General features: G+C 41.6%; 1 protein-coding gene across 1 annotated transcript; it reads left to right on the top strand.

Annotated features, from left to right (window-relative positions):
- Window positions 1-3,620: 3,620 nt before the first annotated feature.
- On the top strand, window positions 3,621-21,529 carry LOC306918146 (uncharacterized protein; the record flags this gene model as incomplete). Its single annotated transcript, XM_079531028.1, has 3 exons — window positions 3,621-3,705; window positions 19,372-19,761; window positions 21,495-21,529. Exons 2-3 carry the CDS (start codon window positions 19,383-19,385, stop codon window positions 21,527-21,529), a joined length of 414 nt encoding a protein of 137 aa, XP_079387154.1. The 5' UTR covers window positions 3,621-3,705; window positions 19,372-19,382.
- Between the last annotated feature and the right edge of the window lie 4,594 nt (window positions 21,530-26,123).

The raw sequence follows: 26,123 nt of genomic DNA on the forward strand, positions 1-26,123 counted from the left end.
AAATATGTATTTCTTTACAAAATGTTATAGCGATTTCCTTTTTTATTATTTACTAATCCTACTAGACCTCAAGAAATTTTCTCTGGCCACAAAATATCACAGGATTTACTGAATGTGGCAAACTAACATATTGAGCCTATGACACAGTGTGGCTTCCCCCCAGTAGGCTACCTTCACATTCAGCAGATCATGTGATCTTTTGTGGTCAGATGTAATTTCTTGGATTCCAGTAGGACTATAGTAAATAATAAAAAATAAATCGCTATAACATTTTGTAAAAAAATACATATTTAGCCCCATGCTCGAATGTCCCCGCCCCCCCTGTCAAAAACAGCTAAAATCCCTAAAGCGAAAGAAAGTAGCAAATGAAAAAAATGTAACACTCATCTTTTACTTTCTCTAATAACAACCTAAAACATGAACCTTGGTTTAAAAAAACTGAAGTTGTCCTTTAAATCTGGAGACAGACACAACTTCACAAATTACAGACCTGTATCGTTACTTCCACAATTCTCAAATTTTTGAAAAACTCTTCAACAACAGATTAGATATTCATTGAAAAACACAGTCTACTCAGTGACAGTCAATACAGATTTAGATGGATCAACAGCGATGGCATTGATGGACTCGATCGAGGAGATCACTAATTCCATAGATACATATAAATATGTAGCTGGGGTATTTATAGATCTTAAAAAAGCATTTGATACTATTAATCATGACATATTAATTAATACATTGGAAAGATAGGGGATTAGAGGAAGAGTATTAAATTGGGTGCGAAGCTATATATTTAAGTGACAGGAAACAGTTTGTGAAGTTGGGTGAGTCTGTCTCTTCATTGGGCATTGCTTGTGGAGTCCCTCAGGGGTCAGTATTGGGTCCAAAATTGTTTATTATGTATATAAATGATATGTGTGATGTATCTAATATAATGAAAATGGTAGTTTTCGCAGATGACACAAATATTTTTTGTTCCGTAAAAAAATCTGCAGGAGCTATTGGACCTGGTCACTTCCGAATGATGCAAAAATGTGGTTTGATAAAAATAAATTGTCACTAAACCTGGCTAAAACTAAACTAATGTTGTTCAGTAATTATAAAATAGATAATCAAGTAAATATACAGGTAGATGGTGTTGAAATTGAGAGAGTTTCTGAAAACAAATTTCTTGGTGTAATAATTGATGATAGTGTTGGAGCCAGTTTTATGTTTTCATTTCATTTTCATTTTCATAATATCAAATATTGTTTTGGAAAAGAGAATGTTATAGTTTGGATTATTAGAAGCCTCCACCTCTTATTAGAAACCCTGGTATGTCATGTCAATTTAGTGAGCCCCTTTGCACTTCCTTTATAATTTCTCCCCTTCAAAGTAAAAGCTCCTCTGCAGTGATTTTGGAACAGTTAATTGTAACTTTTATTTTGAAAGGCTCACTGGGAGAGGAAGTGGCGTTGCCTGTTTAAGGTCACTTGACAAGTATTTTGAGAACAATGGAAAATGTTTGAGGCTGGGAAGGCATACAGTTTTTGACCTTACCCACTTAGTTATTTCTTACTTATTCATACTTATTTGTCTTTCGGAAATACTATTTTTGTATCTTTTCAGGCTTGATTATGAACATTTGTTGGAGATAATAAATATATTTCAGTAGAACTACAATTCCTCTCTGCACCTTTTTTCTGTTGGATATGGAGTATGAGTCAAGACACCCCAGGGCCCTCACCATGTGGAGTTAGAGGTTTGGATGTCGAATGCCTCTACAGATAGCATTAACTGGAAGTCTCATATTAAATATATATATATTATAAATGATCTAGTCTTTCAGTTTTAAATAAAGCAAAGCACCTTTTAAACTATAATTCACTACGCATGCTGTACTGTTCCCTGGTTTTGCCGTACCTTATGAATACTTATAAAACTTCACTTAATGTAATAACTATACTTCAAAAACGAGCTATAAGAATTATACAATGCTGGATATAGAGATCACACTAATACATTATTTTTAAATTCATATATTTTAAAATTCATGGATATAATGGAATATAAAATAAATAATAATCAACTCCCTGGAAATATTCAGGTCATCTCTGATAGAGAGGGGGGCTATAATTTAAGGGGGGAACTAAATCTAAAAACTAGAGTGGCTCGGACAACACTAAAATCGTTTTGTATTTCAATCTGTGGAGTAAAACTATGGAACAGTATGCATGTGGAACTCAAGCAATGCTCAAGTGTGAACCAGTTCAAAAAAATATATAAAGAATGCATTATTATGAGGTATAGGGAGGAAGATTTACAATAGCATATCATCTTAGATAATTGTACTTGTTGGATGTATGTAGGAATATAATATGACAAATGTATGTATTATATGAAATATATAACATAGTATTTTTATTGATAATATGATATATAGAATAGAACACATTATAGAGCATATACATATTTATAAATACATGTGACTTACATTATTACATTTCATTTAATTATGTACTTAAATTCTCTGTTGTGAATTATTTTATTTTATTTCATACCATGTTATGTACTGACGTCAAGCGATGACGCTGAAATTACAGTAATAAAGGGGTAGGGTTATATACGTTTTTTACTTCTCCCTACTCCTTTCCAAACATATAAAAACAAAACAAAATTACAATACTTGCGGCCAGTGAGGCTTGTTTTTGTTTGTTTGTTGTTTTTTTGTTTTGGGAATATTCTTGTATTTGTGCAATATCGCACTTATTTGAATTCTTTGACTTTTTTGTATAATTTTATCATGTTCGGAATTCATTCATTCACTCTATTGCGTTTCATTCCTCAAACAGCGTGGTGCTGCGTCGCGCTGCTGTCATAAAGCCTCGATTAAATAACGCTTTATTTCAGTACATTTTACGGCAAGAGAAGCAACATGCCGTTCCTTTACACTTGACAGCGTCTGCTGTTTTGATTGGCAAACTTACGTATTATGCCTACCATTATTTAGCCTATTTTTTTTGTTTAGTTCCATAGATATAGAGCCTAGAGGGATGCCTGCATGTGTCAGGCTTGATTGGTTCATTTAAGAGTTCATTGCGTGTTTGCGCTTAATAGGAGTTCATGTTATGGTCGGGTGGTGTTTTTTCCACGAAGCCTCTGAGTTTATTTCAGTTATAAATGTTACACAAGAGAAGCAAAATGCTGTTTGTCGTGTGCTGTGCTGCTTATATTTTTTTATTTGATGAGAGGTAATTCCTGTGTCAGGCGCTGTTTAAGAATGACTGATTTGTTACTATCGAATGTTTCACTTTTTTATTATAGGCTGCTTAATTCATTGTGCGGCTACAAACTTTTTTGTAATTTCCCACTCCACACCCCCGGCTGCTGGACTATAGGTCTGCAGTTATTAAAGTCCTTCCTTATTCACTTGATTTCAGACCGGAGTCCAGACTGCAGGTGAAGACGAACTCTCCAGACTCATAAGAACTACAATACCCATGATGCATCACTCCCAGGTGAAGATGAACTCTCCAGACTCAGCCAGGGACATTTCTATTAAACATGAAGCTGAAGAAGTTTCTATTAAACAGGAAGCTGAAGACGTTTCTATTAAACAGGAAGCTGAAGACGTTTCTATTAAACAGGAAGCTGAAGACGTTTCTATTAAACAGGAAGCTAAAGATGTTTCTATTAAACAGGAAGCTGAAGACCAGCCACACCTCAGTAAGTTTCATGTGCTCTTCCTTTCTTTAATATGTTCTGTTCTGTTTTGTTAGGGTTTATAGTCAGGGTTTCTGAAGGTTACTTTTAAAAAGTAATCCCCTACAGTTACAAGTTACTTGCTATAAATTGTAGTCAGTAACGTAATCCACAATTCAAATTCAATTTAAAAAGTAACAGGTTACTTTCAGTTACTTTTGGATTATAAGCAAACCTCTATTTAATTAAATAAAACAACTTTTACCATTGATAGATAGCAGAATGTTGAGCCTATATGAAATTAAGAAAAACTACAGAAATATTGTTAAATCAGTGGTTCTCAACATTTTTACAACAAGTACCACCTCAGAAAATATTTGGCTCTCAAGTACCAACATTATGATTCATGTTAAAATGTAGTCCTATTCAGCTAGGCACAGGTTCGCACAAAAGGCAAATTAATTCCTAATCATTATAATAATAATTCCTAATCATTATAATAAATATACAAATATAAATAATATATGTATACAGCCAAATGCATGCTGTACAAATTGGTAGGCCTATTGAGAAAAAAAAGAAAGAAAGAAATGGCGCTTTAACAAATGTTATGCAGACACAGACAGACAGGCAGGCAGGCAGACAGACGGATGTTTTAGGCTCTATGGGCCCCTCCCTTCTCAACATTTTTAACCTCTCGCTGCTCTCAGTTCATGTTCCCTCCTATTTTAAAATTGCCATTGTACAGCCGCTTTAAAAAAAGCTGTGATTAGATCCTGCATTACATAGCAACTACCGCCCTATTTCTAAACTTCCTTTTATTTCAAAGATTTTAGAGAAAATTGTTGCTAACCAACTTTTAACAGTACACAGTACAACATTTTAGATACATTTCAGTCAGGTTTCAGACAAAATCATTCTACTGAGACAGTTCTTCTTAGGGTATCAAATGATTTATTAATGTCTTCTGATGCTGGCCAATGCTCTATTCTAATACTACTTGATATGACTGCTGCCTTTGACACGATTGACCACAATGATAGGCTCAGGGAACAGGTGGGGGTTACTGGGACAGCCCTCGACTGGTTTTAATTTTACTGTTTTACTAGAGTGCATATCTGCCATCAAGGCCTGGATGTCTAATAATTTCCTCCAGTTTAACGAGGCTAAAACAGAGGTGCTCATTGTTGCCCCAGACAGCATTCTTCCCAAAGTGGTTGACAGTATTGGGTCCCTTAGGGATAATGTGCGCCCCAATCTTCGAAATCTTGGTGTTAACTTTGACCAGACGATGCTTTTAGATACTCACATCAAACAAGTTACCCGCACTTGTTTCTTCCACCTCAGGAACATTGCGAACATTGAGAGACTCATTTGTCTCTTTTCCAGAACTAGAGATGAATATCCATGCCTTTGTATCCTCTCGCTTGGATTACTGCAATTCACTCTTCACCTGCCTTAACAAAACCACCATGGACCTCCAGCTAATACAAAATGCCGCAGCTAGACTGCTCACCAGGTCTAACAGAAGGTCCACCAGTCCTGGCCTCCTTGCACTGGCTCCCTGTTAGTTTCAGAGTTGATTTCAAAGTCCTAGTGCTCACCTATAGAGCTCTACATGGTCAGGCCCCAAATTATCTCACTGACCTTGTCTCACGCTACGTACCAGAGAGGGCCTTAAGGTCGGCTGATCAGGGTCTGTTAACGGTCCCAAAGACAAATCGTAGGACAAAAGGTGATCAAGCCTTTCAATTTGTAGCGGCCACTCTGTGGAATGCTCTTCCACAGGTCTTGAGATCCGCAGACTCTGTGGACATCTTTAAGAACAAACTTAAAACACTTATTTTTACTCAAACATTTCCGGATGTCTGATTGTGTTTTTGTTTGTTTGTTTTGTTTTTGTTTCTTGTTGTATTATTTGCTGTCTTGTTTGTATAGACCTCTTTCTTTTTTGTATGAACTTCCTTGTTTTATTTCTGCTTTTATTCTCTGTATGTAAAGCACTTTGTGAGTTTTCTCTGTGAGAAGTGCTATATAAATACAATTGACTTACTTAATTACAGACAGACAGACAGACAGACAGACAGAGACACGCGCGCGCACACAAGCTTGCTAGCGCTGCGCAATTGTTATATGCGCGATTGAGTGAACCAGTTTGACATCGCAATGCGCGATATGATCCACAGCTGTAATGAATCGCGGACTGATTCAGTTTGCATTTAAAAATCAACGTTTGAAATGATCTTGATACCACGACCACACTGGTCACCCCGCTGTGTGTTAGGCCTACATATATGATTATATCCATGGCGTTATGGTTATGTCCACATCATATAGTGAGCAATGAATAGCCTACTGGTGTGCCATTTGAACAGTATCTATCGTATCATTCCACTCCCCGTCAGAATCTCACAAGTTTGGCTGCAACCCACGGCCACCCGTGTCCCCGCGTCTACAGAGGCTCTACACACACTCCGCCTCCTCTTGTCCCCGCGGCTACAGAGCTGTCACTGGAGTGTACACTGGCTACAGATCACGCTATAAAATATAATATAAATATGGTATATGGGGACTGGAGGCAGTGGAGAGTTAGATTCTGACGGCGGGGAAAACCATTGGTGCTGCTGGGGGACCGATGCGAGCGCCTCTGCTCGTGTGCCCACAGTGTGCAGTGCATGGGCAGCAGCAGCAGCGACACAGCGCACTGATGATCATTTATCATGCGTAATCGACTGATTATTTTATTGTTTGGTGTTTTAACTTATTTGAAGCCTTAAAATTGATGAGGGGAAGGGGAAATGTAACCAAGCCTCTAACCCCCGTTACTGTACCTCCGTTACTGTAATCCAGATTACACATTTTAAAATGTTAGTTACTGTTTGTTGTACTCGGATTACGTAACGGCGTCACATGTCACCCCATTGGACTGGTATCGTACTTCCCAACCCTGTTTATAGGTTACGTTAGGGTGCATTTGAGAACCCACACATTTTCCGCGTGCGCACAAATAGCACAAAGCGTGCATTCTACAGCTGTGGCCCCCGGCCTAATCTAGTTGAATACCCCTGGCTTAGAATATGCACTTTCTTACTCTGAAACATTACCTGAAACATTACCATTACCATTAATATTACCATTATGTGCGACACAATTTGGTCAGGTGTGGAGAAATACTTGCTTGGCCGACTGGCAGCGTGAGCAAGACATTTGGTGCTGATCGCTACTGTCATGTGAATGAATGTACTGACGGAACAATGTGTGTGTGTGTGTTTTAAGACCGGACTGTATAGAGAGGTGCACGCGCCGGAAGTAATACAACTACATGTGATGATAACAACAAGATGCAAGTGTGAACCGAAGCCAAATAAATACTACCTCTACAGTTAAAGTACGTTGTCAAGAGTTACTCATTATATCGGTCATAACCTGCACATGGTGTCAGAAGTAAAGCTGAGAAGATGTCCCCCCCTCTTTCCAAGTTTAATCCTCCTGAAACTTTTGATTTCACCCGCCCGGAGCTGTGGCCGGAGTGGAGGCAGCGGTTCCAACGCTACCGGTTGGTCGCGAAGCTAAACCTGGAGGACGTTGCCGTACAGGTTCGAGGTAGGGAAGGACAATGATGACTATGAGACTGTGTTGGGGAAGCTGAATAATTACTTCGTCCCAAGAGTAAACATTGTCCATGAGCGGGCTCGTTTTTACCTCTGCTCGCAAAAGAGGGGCGAGTCTGCGCAGGAATACATATGGGCGCTCTATGAGCTGGCCGAGACCTGTCAGTTTGGTCCGGTGAAGATTGAAAATATTCGGCATAAACTGGTGATTGGGATCCTGGATAAAGAAATGTCAGATAAGCTACAGCTGACTGCTGATTTGACACTGGAGAAGGCAGTGGAAATGGTGAGACAGTCTGAGCAGATTAAGGGGCAAGTTAGCCAACAAGCTAAAGCTGGCTCGGGGGATACTACATTCCTGAGCGAAGTCTCTCACACATGCGCCTGTAACTGTGGGGCTGCAGCATTATTGAATGAGGTGAGACACAATGTGCGTGCTGCGCCTTTCCAACAACAACAACAACACAGAGGACGAGGAGGGACACGAGGCAGCGGCGGCTTCCAGGCGTCACGGCATCGCGACGGGGAAACAAGGTGCTTCAGGTGTGGGAGGGACCTCCCGAACAGAGCACAATGTGCAGCCAGGCAGGTGAAATGCAGAAACTGCCAGAAGATCGAAGGGTCTTGTGCTGTACGGAGACCGCATAGTGATCCCTTACAGTATGAGAAAAGAGATACTCCACCAGCTGCACGACGGACACCAACGCATCAACAAGTGCAGAGAACGGGCACACATGAGTGTGTGGTGGCCCGGGCTGGAGACGGAGATTCAAGACCTGGTGACACAATGTCCCGAGTGCATGCGAGTCAGACCTACACAGAGAAGGGAGCCTCTGATTACAACGCCACTGCCACAGAGACCCTGGCAAACGATCGGTGCAGACATCTGCGAGTACGAGAAACAAAACTACTTGGTAGTTGTTGACTATTATTCTCGCTACATAGAAATAGCCCATATGCCTGACATGAAGAGCGAGACAACGTGTTCTCGTCTGAAGAATATCTTCTCCAGGTGGGGCTGTCCAGACGAGCTCCACACAGACAACGCCAAACAGTTCACGAGCAAAGTGTTTGAAGATTTCACTGTTGCCTATGACTTTAAACTCGTCACCTCTAGCCGTCACTATCCTCAATCCAACGGTGCGGCTGAGAGGGCGGTACAGACAGCAAAGAAGATTCTGCGTCAGGATGACCCGTTTCTGGCTCTCATGAGCTACAGGGCTACTCCAATACGAGCACCGGGTGCCAGTCCTGCACAGCTGATGATGGGCCGTCAGATCAAAACGACGGTGCCTACAGTCGATAAAGTGCTTTTGCCTAAATGGCCCAACTTCGCAAAGGTGCGTGAAGCTGATGCCAAGGGGAAGAGGAACTACAGGCAGGCCTACGACCGGCACTACGGCGCCAGAGCACTTCCACCTCTCGGCCCGGGACAGAGCGTGGCTGTGAAACTCGACGGTGAGTCCGGCTGGACGACGGCGGCGACAGTTCAACGGCCACACCCGAGATCTCCAAGATCCTATCTGATCCAGACAGACCGTGGGACCCTGCGGAGAAACAGGCGCCACCGACGACCGACATTCCTTCCTGGGGAGGCGGAGGACACGGAAGTGGGCGAGCAAACGCCTTCACCCCAGCTTACACCTCCAGGCTCGCCTGCCAGGGGGGCTGTGTTGCCTGCTATAGAGCCTGTCCCGACGGAGCCTGAGGGTCGTCTTCCAGAACCGGCTCAGGTAACTTCTAGGGGCAGAGTCATCCGTCCGCCTGATCGGTTTAAAGACTTTGTGTGTCAGTGACTTATAGCTTGCCAGGTGACTGACTCAAAGGAGGGGAGATGTCATGTGAATGAATGTACTCACGGAACAATGTGTGTGTGTGTGTGTGTGTGTGTGTGTGTTTTAAGACCGGACTGTTTGGAGAGGCGCACGCACCGAAGGTAATACAACTACATCTGATGATAACAACAAGATGCAAGTGTGAACCGAAGCCAAATAAATACTACCTCTACAGTTAAAGTACGTTGTCAAGAGTTGCTCATTATATCGGTCATAACCTGCACAGCTACAGTAATTTGTGAGATTTGATCGCTACAGTAGTTTGTGAGATTTGAAAATGTTGATGATGATGACATCTCTTCCCACTGCTCTGAGGTTGAAGTTGAACTTGAATATGACACTGAAGACAGTGATGATTGGGAGGAGACCAGTGAAGATGATGATGACAAGAGTTTCAGTGACTCAGGTTCCCTGAAGAAGCACCAGCGTGTCCACACTGGAGAAAAACCTTTTAACTGTAAACATTGTGACAAGGGTTTCAGTTACTCATCTCTCCTGAAGACACACCTTCGCATCCATACTGGAGAAAAACCTTTCCACTGTAAACATTGTGACAAGAGTTTCAATAATTCAGGTAATTTGAAGAAGCACCAGATTGTCCACACAGGAGAAAAACCTTTCCAATGTAAACATTGTGACAAGAGTTTCAGTCGGTCAGCTGACCTGAAGCAACACTTCCGTGTCCACACTGGAGAAAAACCTTTCCACTGTAAACATTGTGACAAGAGTTTCATGATGTCATCTCACCTGAAGACACACCAGACTGTCCACACTGGAAAAAAACCTTTGAACTGTAAACATTGTAACAAGAGTTTCAATAATTCAGGTAATTTGAAGAAGCACCAGAGTGTCCACACAGGAGAAAAACCTTTCCAATGTAAACATTGTGACAAGAGTTTCAGTCAGTCAGATCATCTGAAGGCACACCAGCGTGTCCACACTGGAGAAAAGCCTTTCCAATGTAAACATTGTGACAAGAGTTTCAGAGAATCAAGTAATCTGAAGAAACACCTTCGTGTACATGGTTGTGTGTAAAGAGGAGGTTTCTCCTGAACAGGAGAGGAGCCCCAGTCTGCTCCAGGAGGAACCAGAGCCTCTACACATTAAAGAAGAACAGGAGGAGCTTAAAGAGGAACAGGAGGAGCTACTTCAAAAACCAGAGGAACTTGTTGGGTCAACGTTGACATTACTAGCAGTGAAAGGTGAAGAAGAAAATGTTGATGATGATGACATCTCTTCCCACTGCTCTGAGGTTGAAGTTGAACTTGAATATGACACTGAAGACAGTGATGATTGGGAGGAGACCAGTGAAGATGATGATGACAAGAGTTTCAGTGACTCAGGTTCCCTGAAGAAGCACCAGCGTGTCCACACTGGAGAAAAACCTTTTAACTGTAAACATTGTGACAAGAGTTTCAGTCGGTCAGCTGACCTGAAGCAACACTTCCGTGTCCACACTGGAGAAAAACCTTTCCACTGTAAACATTGTGACAAGAGTTTCATGATGTCATCTCACCTGAAGACACACCAGACTGTCCACACTGGAAAAAAACCTTTGAACTGTAAACATTGTAACAAGAGTTTCAATAATTCAGGTAATTTGAAGAAGCACCAGAGTGTCCACACAGGAGAAAAACCTTTCCAATGTAAACATTGTGACAAGAGTTTCAGTCAGTCAGATCATCTGAAGGCACACCAGCGTGTCCACACAGGAGAAAAACCTTTCCAATGTAAACATTGTGACAAGAGTTTCAGTCAGTCAGATCATCTGAAGGCACACCAGCGTGTCCACACTGGAGAAAAGCCTTTACAATGTAAACATTGTGACAAGAGTTTCAGGGAATCAAGTAATCTGAAGAAACACCTTCGTATCCACACTGGAGAAAAACCTTTCCAATGTAAACATTGTGACAAGAGTTTCTACCAGTCATGTGACCTGAACAGACACCTTCGTGTCCACACTGGAGAAAAACCTTTCCAATGTAAACATTGTGACAAGAGTTTCAGGGATTCAGGTAATCTGAAGAATCACCTTCGTGTCCACAGTTCTCACAGGACAATAAAAAAGATGTCCACTTTAAACGGTGTGACCAAAGTTTAAATAAATCAGGTCACTTGCTAAGACACCATTGCATTCACACCATGGGTTAAAAAAAAGTTTCAAATATAAATGAGCTCGCTGTGAGGATCAAATTGATTACAGTATGTTCGTAGGGAGGTCGATAGACAAGGACAATGTTATGGATTATTATACTGCTCCTATATTTCAAAACAAATATGGGTAAATTCTCTTTCTACAGCACGGCCATCCAGGTGTAGAATGCCCTGACCCCTTCCCTCAAAACATGCAATCACTTACATCTTTTAAAACAGGCTTGAAAGTCCACCTTTCAACAGGCCCAATGAAGAGGAAATGATCACTTCTCCATTAAACAGATGGTCACACCTCCTAACTTTCTCCTGTTTTTGATGATATTGAATTTTTGTTGAGGAGCGCTAGCTCCCCCTATTGGGCTTTGTCTTTGTGTGAACACAAACACAATGATTTGATTTGCTGATTATCGTATTGAGCATAAAAAGTGAGGGCAGAAAAGTGAAGACGCCAAAAGTGATTGGCCGGAATGGCATTTGTGATGATTTGATTGGCTGAGCATGGAATGTGATGATGTGATAAGGGCGCCCCTCACTTCATACAAGTGTGATTTTTGTTGTTCTGCTATTATGAATTGATTGCATAGGGCCTGGATGGAAACAAGACCGCAAGGACTTTGTTTTTGTGCTATCCCTTTTGGAATCAGTGTTTGACTGAACTCTGTTGCTGTTTTTACATTTATGTCTAATAAACTATTCAATCAATCAATCAATCATGTCAATAGATGCCTCCATTCTCCTGCTCTTTTGTTTTTTTTTCCCTCATGTTAAACTCTTAAAGGACAACTTTGGAGTTTTTTCAACCAAGGTTCATGTTTTAGGTTATTAGAGGTTATTTTTTTTTCTTTCTTTCGTTTAAACACTTAGCCTTTGTTTTGGCAGGGCGCGGGGGCATTCGAACAAGTGGGTAAATGTATTTGGTTTTACCAAATTGTACAGTGATTTCTTAATTATTGTTTTCTATAGTCCTACTAGACCCCAGGAAATTACATCTGGCCACAAAAGATCACGGGATCTATTGAATGTGAAGAGGGAGGTGACAAACTGACATATAGAGCCTGTGGCACATAGGTATGTGTGGCAGGCCCCTCGTAGTCAGTTGTTCATTCAGACACATACAGTAGGTATGTGTGGCAGGCCCCTCGTAGTCAGTTGTTCATTCAGACAGACACATACAGTAGGTATGTGTGGCAGGCCCCTAGTAGTCAGTTGTTCATTCAGACACATACAGTAGGTATGTGTGGCAGGCCCCTCGTAGTCAGTTGTTCATTCAGACACATACAGTAGGTATGTGTGGCAGGCCCCTCGTAGTCAGTTGTTCATTCAGACACATACAGTAGGTATGTGTGGCAGGCCCCTAGTAGTCAGTTGTTCATTCAGACAGACACATACAGTAGGTATGTGTGGCAGGCCCCTAGTAGTCAGTTGTTCATTCAGACAGACACATACAGTAGGTATGTGTGGCAGGCCCCTCGTAGTCAGTTGTTCATTCAGACACATACAGTAGGTATGTGTGGCAGGCCCCTAGTAGTCAGTTGTTCATTCAGACAGACACATACAGTAGGTATGTGTGGCAGGCCCCTAGTAGTCAGTTGTTCATTCAGACAGACACATACAGTAGGTATGTGTGGCAGGCCCCTCGTAGTCAGTTGTTCATTCAGACAGACACATACAGTAGGTATGTGTGGCAGGCCCCTAGTAGTCAGTTGTTCATTCAGACAGACACATACAGTAGGTATGTGTGGCAGGCCCCTCGTAGTCAGTTGTTCATTCAGACAGACACATACAGTAGGTATGTGTGGCAGGCCCCTAGTAGTCAGTTGTTCATTCAGACAGACACATACAGTAGGTATGTGTGGCAGGCCCCTCGTAGTCAGTTGTTCATTCAGACAGACACATACAGTAGGTATGTGTGGCAGGCCCCTCGTAGTCAGTTGTTCATTCAGACAGACACATACAGTAGGTATGTGTGGCAGGCCCCTAGTAGTCAGTTGTTCATTCAGACAGACACATACAGTAGGTATGTGTGGCAGGCCCCTCGTAGTCAGTTGTTCATTCAGACACACAGAAAACAACTACTGTACCAAATGCAACTCATTGAGTTGCAATGAGTTGCATTGATGTGGTTGACCTTAAAAACAGCTTTGTCCTGACCTGACCCTTTGGTGTGGTTTGGCCTTTAGACACAATTTAAAATCACACATGACCACTCATGCAGGTGTGGTCATAGGCTTGTTGTTGTGGAAAAAACCTTTATACGTAACGATAAAAGACAGCAGCGTCGGGCAAGTTGCATTGAAAAGGTTACAGAAATTGTGGCCAAACATTCACAGGAATAGAGGGTATGCGTGTGACATCATCATCAAACCCGGAGGTTACGCGGGAACAGTTACTGAGTGACAAAAAACTACTTTCTGGCCTTGACAGCCCCTACATCCAAACAGATAACTCCTATTTGATTGCATTAAACGACTTTAAACAACATTAAATTAACTTTGCCACCACCTTTGTCACTCGATTTGCCACTCGATCTGCCATTCACTTTATGCATGCACATACCCTCTATTGTGCACGATTATGAAATTATGACCGATATCTGATCTCTGATTATTTGAAGGGTCATATCTGCCTATACTGATTCTGACCGATTCCGATATTCTGCAGATTATGCTGCCTTCAAAAATTAGTCTAGAAATACACAAGCAAAAGCGACGGAGTCATTGACGGCAATGACGGTCACATTATTATTGTATCATCAATAGTACTTTGAAATCAAAGCCCAAGACGTTTCTTTTTACTGCTGCTTTTTACTGAGGTTTATGGGTCTGTATTCAGTTTGCTTTTCATTTTATTCTTATTTTTCTATTCTAAACCAATGGTTTTCATTGTATTCAAATGTCCCTTTATTTTGAATACATCACACTTTACATTGCTCTTAATGTTTTGTGTGTAAAGTACACTGCCTTTCCTTGTTGATGCTTACTCTAATAGGCAAATTAGTGCTGTAACTTCATTACACTGTTTAGAAAATCAATTCATGAATCAAAATCTATTTTATACTAATAATAATAATAATAATTAAGGGACCAAGCAGTCACGCAGTGACTTTGGTCACTTATGGTTTTTGTGTTTATTTTTCTTCTCCTCCTTCCGCCAAAAATAGTTGTTCTGACTGAACCGTGCAGTCGTTTTTTGCGAAACGCGGTAGTCTGGTAGAGGGCCATGCCAAACGGTGACTATGCGAAGCCCATGACGATTGGCCAAATGGTGGCGCTATAGCGCTCAATTGAAAATGCAAACTTTGAACGTGCATAGCTCATGAACCGTTTGACCGTTGGCAATGACACTTTGATACACATATGTGTCTCCTCATGCCAAACAACTTTTGTGCTCTGACTTTTGACCTCTGACCTTTAGATCAACCGCCATTTTGAATTATATGAAAAACTGTTCAAATGTATCTGCTCCCAGGGTCTTTGATAAAAATGCACGAAAACTTTTACACTTGAACTTTGGACCTATACGGACAAATAATCGTAGCACATTTCGTTTAAGTGAAAAAATGAAGTTTTTATGAGCCAATGAAAATTGCTGTTTTGTTCTTCTGCCAAAAATACCTACATGAAGCGTAATTTGCTTATGCCACTTTACAGTATAGTAGAGGGTCATGCCAAATAGTACTGAAAGCAGTCTTACTCCAATTGGCCAAAGGGTGGCGCTATAGCACTGAATTGAAAATGCAATAGTAGAGGGTCATGTTCTGTTTACAAATACAACTGACTGTGTCCAGATAGCTCTAGCTCAGTCAGTAGAGCTCTTGCCTTCAGACCACAAGGTTGTGTGTTCAAATCCGGGCACTGACAACTTGTCAGTCTTATTTGTGCATATTGTTCTTATTCCGTATTGTCTTCTTTCTTGGTCCCGCTTTATCGCTGCTTGCAGCTATATTTATTATTATTATTATTATCAGCAAGACGCCTGAGGGCGAAAAGTGAGCACGCATCCGCCTGGGTGACAGCAGACTATGGGCGAGCGCTGGTACTTTGGCATGGGGGGTCAGATCAACATATCCGCCTTGGTGACAGCAGACTGCTAGGCGAGCGCTGGCGCCTTTGCATGGGGGGTCAGATCAACATACTTGTATGGGATGAATTCTGTACTGGCTACATATGGAGCCTTGAGTGTACAGGGTTTGATGAGGTCAGATCAACATATGGAATGTCAGAACAGGTCAGCTCCATATAATATGGAGATATAAGGGTTACAGCGGGGGCAGTGTCTTGAGTGTACAGGGTTTGATGAGGGCCCAGGTAGGGCCATGCCTTAATTTTCGGGCCTGTTGAGAACGTAAATATTGATGACATCAGGAATCTCCATATATGGCTTAATTGCGACAGCAGGTCGCATTTACTATGACATCAGAGATCTTCATCACTGATGTCACAAGACCTGGGCACTAGTGTGCGAACCGGATTTTTTGCATAACCCGCCCATCCTGTCCCGCCACGGGAGCCAGCCTGCACCAACCTGCCCCGCAAAACAATATATTAACATTGACTGCCAAACACGGCAAAAGCCGTGTTAAGAAGTCCTACACTTGAGTGCCGAACACGGCATAAGCCGTGTTAGGTCTTTTCAGTGGTTTACGATAGTATGCACTCTTCTGCAACTGATACCGAATTATTAGAGTGCCACATCAAAGAAACATGAAAAAAATAAAATGATTATAAAGGGAGTGCCAAAACTCATGTGCTTTGAGTGTGTACAAGCCAAACAGGAGACTAGAGAAGGTAGAATGATCCAGAGAGGTTACAGCAGGGCGTGAGATTAACGGCGTCCCGACGTCCCGGGGCCTATAAAATATCTATTTGGGACGTAATTGTATCTCATTTGGGCCGGTTTCGGGACGAGAGGAGTTTTTGCATTGAAAATGCGCATACCGAGTGCAGCGTTGAGCCACATGAGACTATAGTCCCTAGCAGCGCTGCCTGCATCTTTCTGCACTGCCTCAGACACAGACAGTCAGTCAGTCACTCAACAACACACCAGCCAAAGGAGTCATTGAATGAGGAAGCCACTTATATCGCGTGCATGGGACATTAAGATTGAAAAACTATCAGTTGGAAGCGTTGATAAAAGCATGGTTGCTATACCGGAGGGAAAAGTTCCATATGGACATGGGGCTACAACAACGTTTAACGTTAGCTTCTATGCTAGGCTTGCTAGCTGCTTTTACTCGTCTCGCATATGGCACATTAAATAATTTGTTTGTATCCTCTGAAGCAACAGATGTTTTCTAATGTTCAGGTTGTTCTGGAATTGCTGCCCCAACCCTGTGGAATGCACTCCCCAAAACGCTCTCATTCCACTGTTTTTATTGATTTTATTCCTTCGTCTTAGTGTTCCCCCTAATAAAGTTGTTTTTATTTGTTTCTCATGCCACCCATGTAAAGCACATTGAGTATTCATATAGACTACCTGCAATCCTGCATTGCTGCAGGTAGACGAGTTGTTTATCTGTTGGTCTTGGTCAAGTAGCCTACCACCAACCTTTTATAAGCTTATATAGTCACTATTCATTGATTCACTGGTATACCAAAATCAATTTGAAAATAAGTAATGAATTGAGTAGCCCTACTTAGATCACTCTCCTCACCGAGGTCAAATAAAGGCTGGCTATGTGATCAAATATGATCTCCCATCCCTACTCCCATCCCTACGCTCACAGAAATGGTTGCACTGTACGCTCCTTGCGGCTTGAACTGAGGCGGAACATTAAATTAAACACATTGGTTACTTTCACCTTATTCACTTTACACCATTGTTCCTTGTGTAAACTGAAGTTAAGTGTGATTTCTTCCCTAATACATGAATCCCATAATCTCCACATTCATATGTTGGAGAGTTGGGCTAACACCACTAGTAGTCTGTCAGCCAACAGACTTATTTTACCCAAATGTGCCCAAAATGTGCTGACCTCATCACATTTGGCTATGGCCGTTTTTAGCCTAATGAGTGTTTTTTGTCCGAAACTGCTGCTTGGAATGGATTCAGAATCATGAAAACCCACTAGTTTGACACATTACATGCTACTTAAAGCATAATGACATTTTGCCGCATATAATGGTATGGTCACGTATAAAACCTTATAAAAGAAATTGCTCAATACCGACAGCTGGTCACCAAGTGGATTCATTAATTTATGTAAGTATATAGGCAATATTTTAGAAATAAAAATAAAATATATATTTATATAATGTCCCACTTCACACCCCCGGCTGCCGGACTATAGGTCTGCAGTTATTAACACAGTGATTGCTGACCATTCTAATTAACTGCATGGCCCTCGCTGCTACATGATAGCATTGGAAGAACAAACTTTTCCTAAGCCGACAGTAAATGTTCTCTTATATCGAGAATCACACAGCATACCTCAAAAGAAAGCGTAACTTGTCCACTCTAATTTTTTTTTTTTATTGTGATTTTACCATCTTCCATTCTGGAGATATGCACCTTTATGTAACACCTGCTTTTGTAGTAACGTACTCTTCTTGAACAGAAAGCCTAATTAGAAGCGGTTTTATGTCAGACGCTGTGTATCGTTCCAACTCGGATAGCCGTGTTCGCCTGCTGTTTTTCCCTCCGAGGTGGAACGACTGTTCTGAGGCGGTTAGTATTGCTGTGTCAAGCCTTCCCAACTCTCGTAACAACACAACACATTTGCAATGTTCTATCTGACCGGCGTTGATCATCATGATAAAGAAATAACCGCTCGCCGAGGGACGATACAATCCGTGAGTTTTTTTTGTTTGAATATGAAGAAAAAAGGAGACAGAAATCTGACGGACAGACACTGCAGTCACACTCGGGTCAGATTACACACACAACCCCTCCGTTGAAACACAGAGGAGAGAGCCCTCCCCTCCCTGAAACAAAGAGAGAGAAACAAGAAGAGGTGCACCCTGTTGCACCGACACGATCGGCTTGGTATGAAAAAAGAAAGAAAATAATTTTCTATGTCGGTGGTTGTTGCGGTCTCCAAACAAAGTATGTATGATAACAAGTGGCTCAAACTGGAGACCCCAACATAAGGACAGACATCACAAAGTGGACAAGCTTTAACGGTTTTTATTAACCACTTCCCCACAGAAGTATTAAATCAACAAACAAAATATCAAACAAAACACATGGTACTTTACCAACTCAGGAGAAACAAAGGAGACCTGGAGATGCCGGCCAAAACAGGAGAATGAGGGGGGCCCAGGCCACCCCCTATAGGGACGTCGAAGCCGTTTCCCCCCTCCCCTAACTTAAACCAATTAACTAATAAGAACGAAAACTATAACTGCCGGCCATCCCCAGGCCAAACTAAACTAAATTAAGTTTAACTGCAAAGTATTGGCGTGGATTGGGACTGAGCTGTTGCTGGGTCTGTGTCTGCCTTCACACTGAGCTGGCATGGCTTTTATAGCAGAGGGCTGCAGCAGAGGATGATTGGGGAATCTGCTGCAGGTGTGCCAGCCTGGGTGTGTCAGTCTGAGTGGGGAGGAGAGACAAGATTAGGCACAGACAATGATTGAATGACTTGAGTGTGTGTGTGTGAGTGATGTCATGGCCACACGCAACAGTGGTCCTCAAACTTTTCCATGTCAAGGAGCTCCAAAATTATCTGTATTTGGCCGCTGACCCCATCTGAAAACATGTTGTTCCAGGGACCTCCAGAAGCAAAGATTTCAGTTAAAAAAAGAAAAGTTAAGCATTGTCCACATTTCAAGGTCATTGTTAGAAGTGCTTCTGTTCCATAACATCATGCACTGAGTGGCATGACTAATTTACTTCCAAATAAGAGCTCAGGTGTGAAGTATCTTTTGTTTAAATTGTTTCAGAATGTCAATATTACTTCACATTACTTTTTTTGTATTTTGCTAATATCTTGCTAAAACTTTCAGAACAGTAATAACCTGTAGTTAATAACGGTTTAGTCAATCTTATCTTGGTAGGTAATAACTCATTTTGTACATGGAACATGGGCGAATAATGAATTACATTTTAGGAATCCAGTGTTGACCATCATGTTATGTTTCTGCTCCTAGACATCCTGCACATGGTTGTGTGTAAAGAGGAGGTTTCTCCTGAACAGGAGAGGAGCCCCAGTCTGCTCCAGGAGGAACCAGGGCCTCCACACATTAAATATGAACAGGAGGAACTACTTCAAAGACCAGAGGAACCTGTTGGGTCAACGTTGACATTACTAGCAGTGAAAGGTGACGATGATGATGATGATGATGATGATGAAGACATATCTTCCCACTGCTGTGAAGTTGAAGTTGAACTTGAATCTGACGCTGAAGTCACTGAAGACAGTGATGATTGGGAGGAGACCAGTGAAGACGACGATGACGAACGGCCTGACAAGAGTTTCAGTGACTCAGGTTCCCTGAAGAAGCACCAGTGTGTCCACACTGGAGAAAAACCTTTCCAATGTAAACATTGTGACAAGAGTTTCAGTGACTCATCTTTCCTGAAGCGACAGCTTTGTGTCCACACTGGAGAAAAACCTTTCCAATGTAATCATTGTAACAAGAGTTTCAGGCACTCATCTTTCCTGAAGCGACACCTTCGTATCCACACTGGAGAAAAACCTTTCCACTGTGAACATTGTGACAAGAGTTTCAGGGATTCAAGTAATTTGAAGTCACACCTTCACGTCCACACTGAAGAAACACCAGCGTATCCATGGAGGAAAAACCATTCCAATGTAGCAAGTAATTTGAAGTCACACCTTCGTGTCCACACACGATAAAAACCTTTTCACTGTAAACTGGAGTTACAATTCAAGTTATCCGAAGAGACACTTTCGTGTCCACTGTTCTCACAGGACAAATAAAAAGCTGTCCACTTTAAACGGTGTGACCAAAGTTTAAATAACACATGTCACTTGCTAAGACACCATTGTGTTCACACCATGGGGTAAAAAAAAGAACGTTTCCACTATAAATGTGTTCACTATGAGGATCAAATTAAACAGCAGTATGTTCGTAGGGAGGTCGATAGATAAGGACAATATTATGGATTATTATACTGCTCCTATATTTCAAAACAAATATGGGTAAATTCTCCTTCTACAGCATGGCCACCCAAGCGTGGAATGCCATGACCCCTTCCCTCAAAAAATGCAGATCACTTACATATTTAAATTTAATACATATTTATAACAGGCCTGACCTTTCAGCAGGCCCAATGGAGAGGAAATGATCACTTCTCCTTTAAACAGGTGATCACCCCCCTCCTAACTTTCTCCCACTCTGTACATAATAGTGTTTTATTTTTTCCTGTAATGACAGAGATTAAAATAGAGTGCGTTTTGTATCCCAAAACGCAGTTTATAGTTATAGGATGCAATACACCAACAACCTCTACGTCCACGGGATGCACTACTGTACTTGGCATGTACAGTAATAATCCACGTAAAAAAAAGAAAACGCGATAAATTGTGGTAAAATCCACGGACACGATCATTTTGCATGGCCGCATCCGACCTCATCCTCAAACAATAAAATCCACGTAGGAATCGTGCCGAGCGGTGACATGTGGTGAGCGGAGCGCAGACTGGAGACCAGAGCCGTTTAGAGAGAGAGAGTGACGACAACGTACCATTCAGTGACTCATGCAACTCCATGATAAACAGTTGTTATGACCTGGCTCTTGGGCCATAACAAAGGAGGAAGACACACGGCTGTTTAAAAGTGCACAAACCAATATTTATTTACCGTATAAACAAACATATGCATCAAACAATACTAACATACAAAGTGGGGTGTGTTAATCAGTAGATCAGTAGTGTAAGTGAGTGGGTGTGTGGTGAGTGTAGTGTGGGGTGTTGAATGGTGCAAACACATGCTGCTGCTCTCATGGAAGGAGAGCGAGACTGAGTGTGGGGAACACTGGCCAGGTGCTCCCAATGCACCTGATCGGCAACTCAGAACCTGTGGGAAGCCAAATGCACAAGTCTACAGGAATACACACAGGCCCTAGTAGGCCAACTACAGGGGCTGTGACACAGTGAACGGAGTTGTCGCAACTCTCTCGTCTAAACGGCGCTGCGCCCGACAGAAAGACGGGGGAACATTTTTGAGCATGACAAGAAGAGTAGACCTGATTGAATGGGAAACACACGCTGACGCTGTTGTATGTTGTGCGTTGTGAACCGGCGTAGGGATGTCGGTAACGGTTAATTTCCCAGTCGGGTAGCCGATGGCCTTATCGGTTGTTGATTATTTTTATTTTTTTATAGGCTACCCCAAATGTAATATGCATGTATAGGCTACATAATTAACGTTGGTATGGTATACATTTATTTATGCTCCTTTTAAAAGACAAACAAAAAAGCAACATTTAACAATACAAGTAAATTGTTGTATGCTTAATCATCAATAAACAACGCATCGCATCTGCATGCATCTGTGCGTCTACAGTACAGGGGTCCGCCAGTCCTAGTTCAAAACATAAATAAGTCCAGTCCAGATCTGAGCAACCTATACCTATAAAGCCACTGGCCGCTTGGGCTAAGCCTTTTTTTTATTATTAAGGAAGATCAGCATGCATGTCAACGTGTTCTGTTTGTGTTTGAGGGTTTTCTCGTCAGCGAAAAGTCAACAGATAGCACATGGCTAACTTGATAGCCGTAAGCTGTGGCAGTGTGGGGAGACAGATTGCAGGAGGAGGAGGAGACAGCAATGGCGGCTGTAAACGATTGATTGATTGATTGAAATATGTATTAACAGTTTGCAGAATTACAGTACATTTCAAGCACAAACTCAATACAAAGGCTGTTAACTGTGAGTGGACGACCCAATTAAGCATTACACTTGTTTAGAAGAGGGTCCACAATGTTCAATTCATCAAAACATTTAGAGACGTACAAATAGACACTTCTATATAGACAAAGAACAGAACAGGAATTCATCATAATGGAGGGAAAAAGGGAAAAGAAACAGTGAGGGAAAAAAGGGTGGGCGGTGGGGGGGCATTCAGATTTTATGGGGGCCAGTTTAGAATTGCAGCCATCCGTAGGTGCCCTTTGAGAGCGGTTTTGAAGGAGTCAAGGGATTTGCATGTCGTAATGACTGTTGGTAGGGCGTTCCACATTTTTGTGGCATAGGAGCGAAAATAATTTAGTCCCTTGTTTGTGCCGAATCTGGGTTGTACATGGTTCGTTGCACATCCTCTGGTGTTGTGGGTGTGGACTTCATTAACATTAAGGAAGTACAGACAGGTCCCATCTTGGTGGTGTATCGAATGTTGTGGACCAGACCCATTGCAAGATGCTGTACTCTGTCGTTGACCCTAAGCCATTCCAGCCTGTGAAAGTGGGCAGGGGTGAGGTGGGTTCGGGGGGTGAGGCCAAGTAGGAGCCTGACCAGTTTGTTTTGGGAAGTCTGGAGCCTAGTTTTAAGGGCCTTTGAGGTGCTGTGGTACAAGGAGGTGCATGCATAGTCAAAGAAACCTTGTACGAGGGCTCCTGTTAAAGGGTAAGACCACTTTTTTAGAGGTTTGGGTTGTTTTCTTACCTTATTATGGGCAAGCTAGTCCATTCCATGAGTTATTTCGCTCCGTTGTGTTGTTTATTAGAAATTTGAGAAATAAAAAAAGTCGCTCATTGACTTCCATTGTAACAGGGAAACAGCTCTCAAAGTCAGTCTTTTAGCACATGAACCAACGCAACAAAAGCTGATTCTGACAGTTTATGACACCAGGAAAACTCATACGGTTTTATTTTTAATAAAAAATGTCAACTTTGTCTTGTTTTGACTAATTTGTGTAGAAAGAAGATCCGGTAGGTATGCCTACACCGACCGAATCACTGCTGTGAAAAACGATCTGATTGGACCAAAACTGTACACCACTTCCTTATTGGAAATGACGGGGATGTAAACACATGGATTTGATCTCGTCCGCTTGTCACTAAAAACATACACAATGGACGTGTTTGAGGGAGACACTTTAGAAGACACTTTAGAAGAAGTGTGTAAAGTGTCTGTGTCTGGGACTGCTCATATGCGAGGCTGCAGCTGGATGCATCTCAAACAGCGTGGAGACTTCTGTTTACAAACGAAACCTCGCAAGACGACCCGCGAGAGTTGGGAACGCCGTAGCACTGCTTCAGTCTATCTCCGACTAAAATAGTAACTTTATAAATCTATCTTAAAAGACGAAAATAAAACCGTATGAGTTTTCCTGGTGTCATAAACTGTCAGAATCAGCTTTTGTTGCGTTGGTTCATGTGCTAAAAGACTGACTTTGAGAGCTGTTTCCCTGTTACAATGGAAGTCAATGAGCGACTTTTTTTATTTCTCAAATTTCTAATAAACAACACAACGGAGCGAAATAACTCATGGAATGGACTAGTTTGCCCATAATAAGGTAAGAAAACAACCCAAACCTCTAAAAAAAGTGGTCTTACCCTTTAAGGTCTTCAAGGTGTTTTTGTTGACCAGTGAGGAGATCCTGTAAAGGAATCTTGTTCTTTGGTTGTCTTTTTTTATTACGTTGGTGGCCATTTTATCACCGGAAAGATTAGCCTCCAGGATGGAACCTAGGTAGGTAATTTCATCTTTACGTGTGATAAGATTGTCACCCACTCTAACCAAAAAGCCATTTGCCTTGCTGAGATTACTATTAGATCCAAAGAGAATGGATTCAGTTGTGTATGTGCATGTGTACAGCCTACCTCCTCCATGGCTGCTTCTGCTTAATCTCCAGGTTAGTTTTGTAGCATTCATTTTTATTGTTTATGTAATGTGTAATGAAAACAACATACTGTAAAGATGTATTAACAGTTGTGGCAGAATTGTTATAGATTTCATATAGCCAAAATAATATGAAATTTGTAAAAATGGCAAAATATGACTTGAAAACCTATTTACATCAGTGAATGATATATTTTGTTATTTTTTTGAGGGGCGCTAGCTCCTCCTATTGGGCTTTGTCTTTGTGTGAACACAAACACGATGATTTGATTGGCTGATCATTATCATCCCATAGCGATGGTTTGATTGGCTGAGAATGGAATGTGATGTGATAAGCGCGCCCCTCACTTCACACAAGTGTGATTTTTGTTATTATGAATTGATTACATAGGGCCTGAATGGAAACAAGACCGCAAGGACTTTGTTTTTGTGCTCTTTATCTTTTTTGGAATCTGTGTTTGACTGAACTCTGTTGCTGTTTTTGAGGGGCCTCCTATATGTTTGTTTTTCAACGTTGGTTTAAGAAAACGTTTGTGTTGAGGACTAAAACAAACATTAGCACCTGTGGCTTAAACAAACATTATGTTGTAATTGATGTTGTAAGATGATAAGAGCGCCCCTCATTTATGTCTAATAATATTCAATCAATCAATCCTGTCAATAGAGGCCTCCATTCTCCTGATCTTTTGTTTTTTTCCCTCATGTTAAACCCTTAAAGGACAACTTTGTTTCTTTTCAACCAAGGTTCATCTTTTAGGTTATTAGAGCTAAAGAAAACAAAAAAAACACGGTGAAGCAGCTTTCTGCTTCTACGGGCTGACGGCGTGGAACAAACTCCCACTATACCTTCGACAGCCTCTGTAGACATTTTTAAAGCACAGCTCAAGACCTCCTTCTTCACTCTTGCTTTTAGTTGTTATTCATGTCCTCACTGTATTGCATTACTGCTATTATTTTAATGTTTTATGCCTTGCTTTTCTTTTCTTTTTTGCTCCGTTGCTCTGTAAAGCAATTAGTCCCTATGGAATCATGGAATCATAGGGGCTAATTATGAGATCAGTGCAGGGAAAATGTAACAAGGGGGGTGGGGGTGGGGGTATAGCGATGGGCGTGGTGTGAATGACACCACTGCAGCAGCATCGCTAGTCAAGTGATCTCCAAACTACAAAGCATCCATGATCCCCGGACAAATAATTGACATCCGTCTATCATTAAGGTTTGATGGTTAGTTGATTTATAGATATAAAGATTGGTTACAGTTTTATAACCAGTTTTGATGAGTAAACTGTGGAGATCTTGTACAGCCTCCTCATAGTTACTTTGAGTGGTAATAATGTCTTATGGGACCGGCTGGTCGTGTATCCATATACACATGGATCCAATCTTTGTGATTAGTGGTAGCATACATATCAATTTCCCTGCGGGGATAATAAAGTACATCTCATAGCATAGCACTGTAAACATGACGACGCGTCCTCGCGGTGAACTATTTTGCACAGGTTACATTTGACGTTGTTTAAAGTTCTGTGTATGCAGCGGCTCTCTCAGGTTCCTTCATCTGTGACCCATTGCAGTGTTTTGAAATCACCGCTTAACATCTGTGCGTTCCTGCCTGGCGATATGAAACTTCTGGCCGACATCGATATCCGATATAATGAATTGCTTCCTTCCAGGATCCTGATGCATGACTATAACACCTCTGAATAAATGAAAATGAAAATCGCTAAACAAAGAGCATTTATTAAATGTAGTATATCATAGGCCTATAATTAAATATGCAATATTGTTGTTTGTTTTCTCACAGAATCAGAGGTGTTATGGTCATGACTCACCAGGTTCCTGGATAGATTGATTCTAGACTTAGAATAATTTATATAAATATTTTAGTAAATCTCTATGGGAGTTTTCAGCTCTATAGCTGCTCCCCACTGTATTACACTGTACCATGGCTCCCCCTAGTGACCGTTTATGGTACGTGCATCGTGCACGCTCCAGACTCCAGCAGGTCTGGTGCGCATGTGCACAACCCTTAGATATAGGCGCACACTGGGCACACACACACACACACACACACAGAGAGAGTGCTAGCTGTTAGC

Source organism: Electrona antarctica (genome assembly GCF_951216825.1).
Source record: "Electrona antarctica genome assembly, contig: scaffold_89, whole genome shotgun sequence".
Classification (NCBI taxonomy): Eukaryota; Metazoa; Chordata; class Actinopteri; order Myctophiformes; family Myctophidae; genus Electrona; species Electrona antarctica.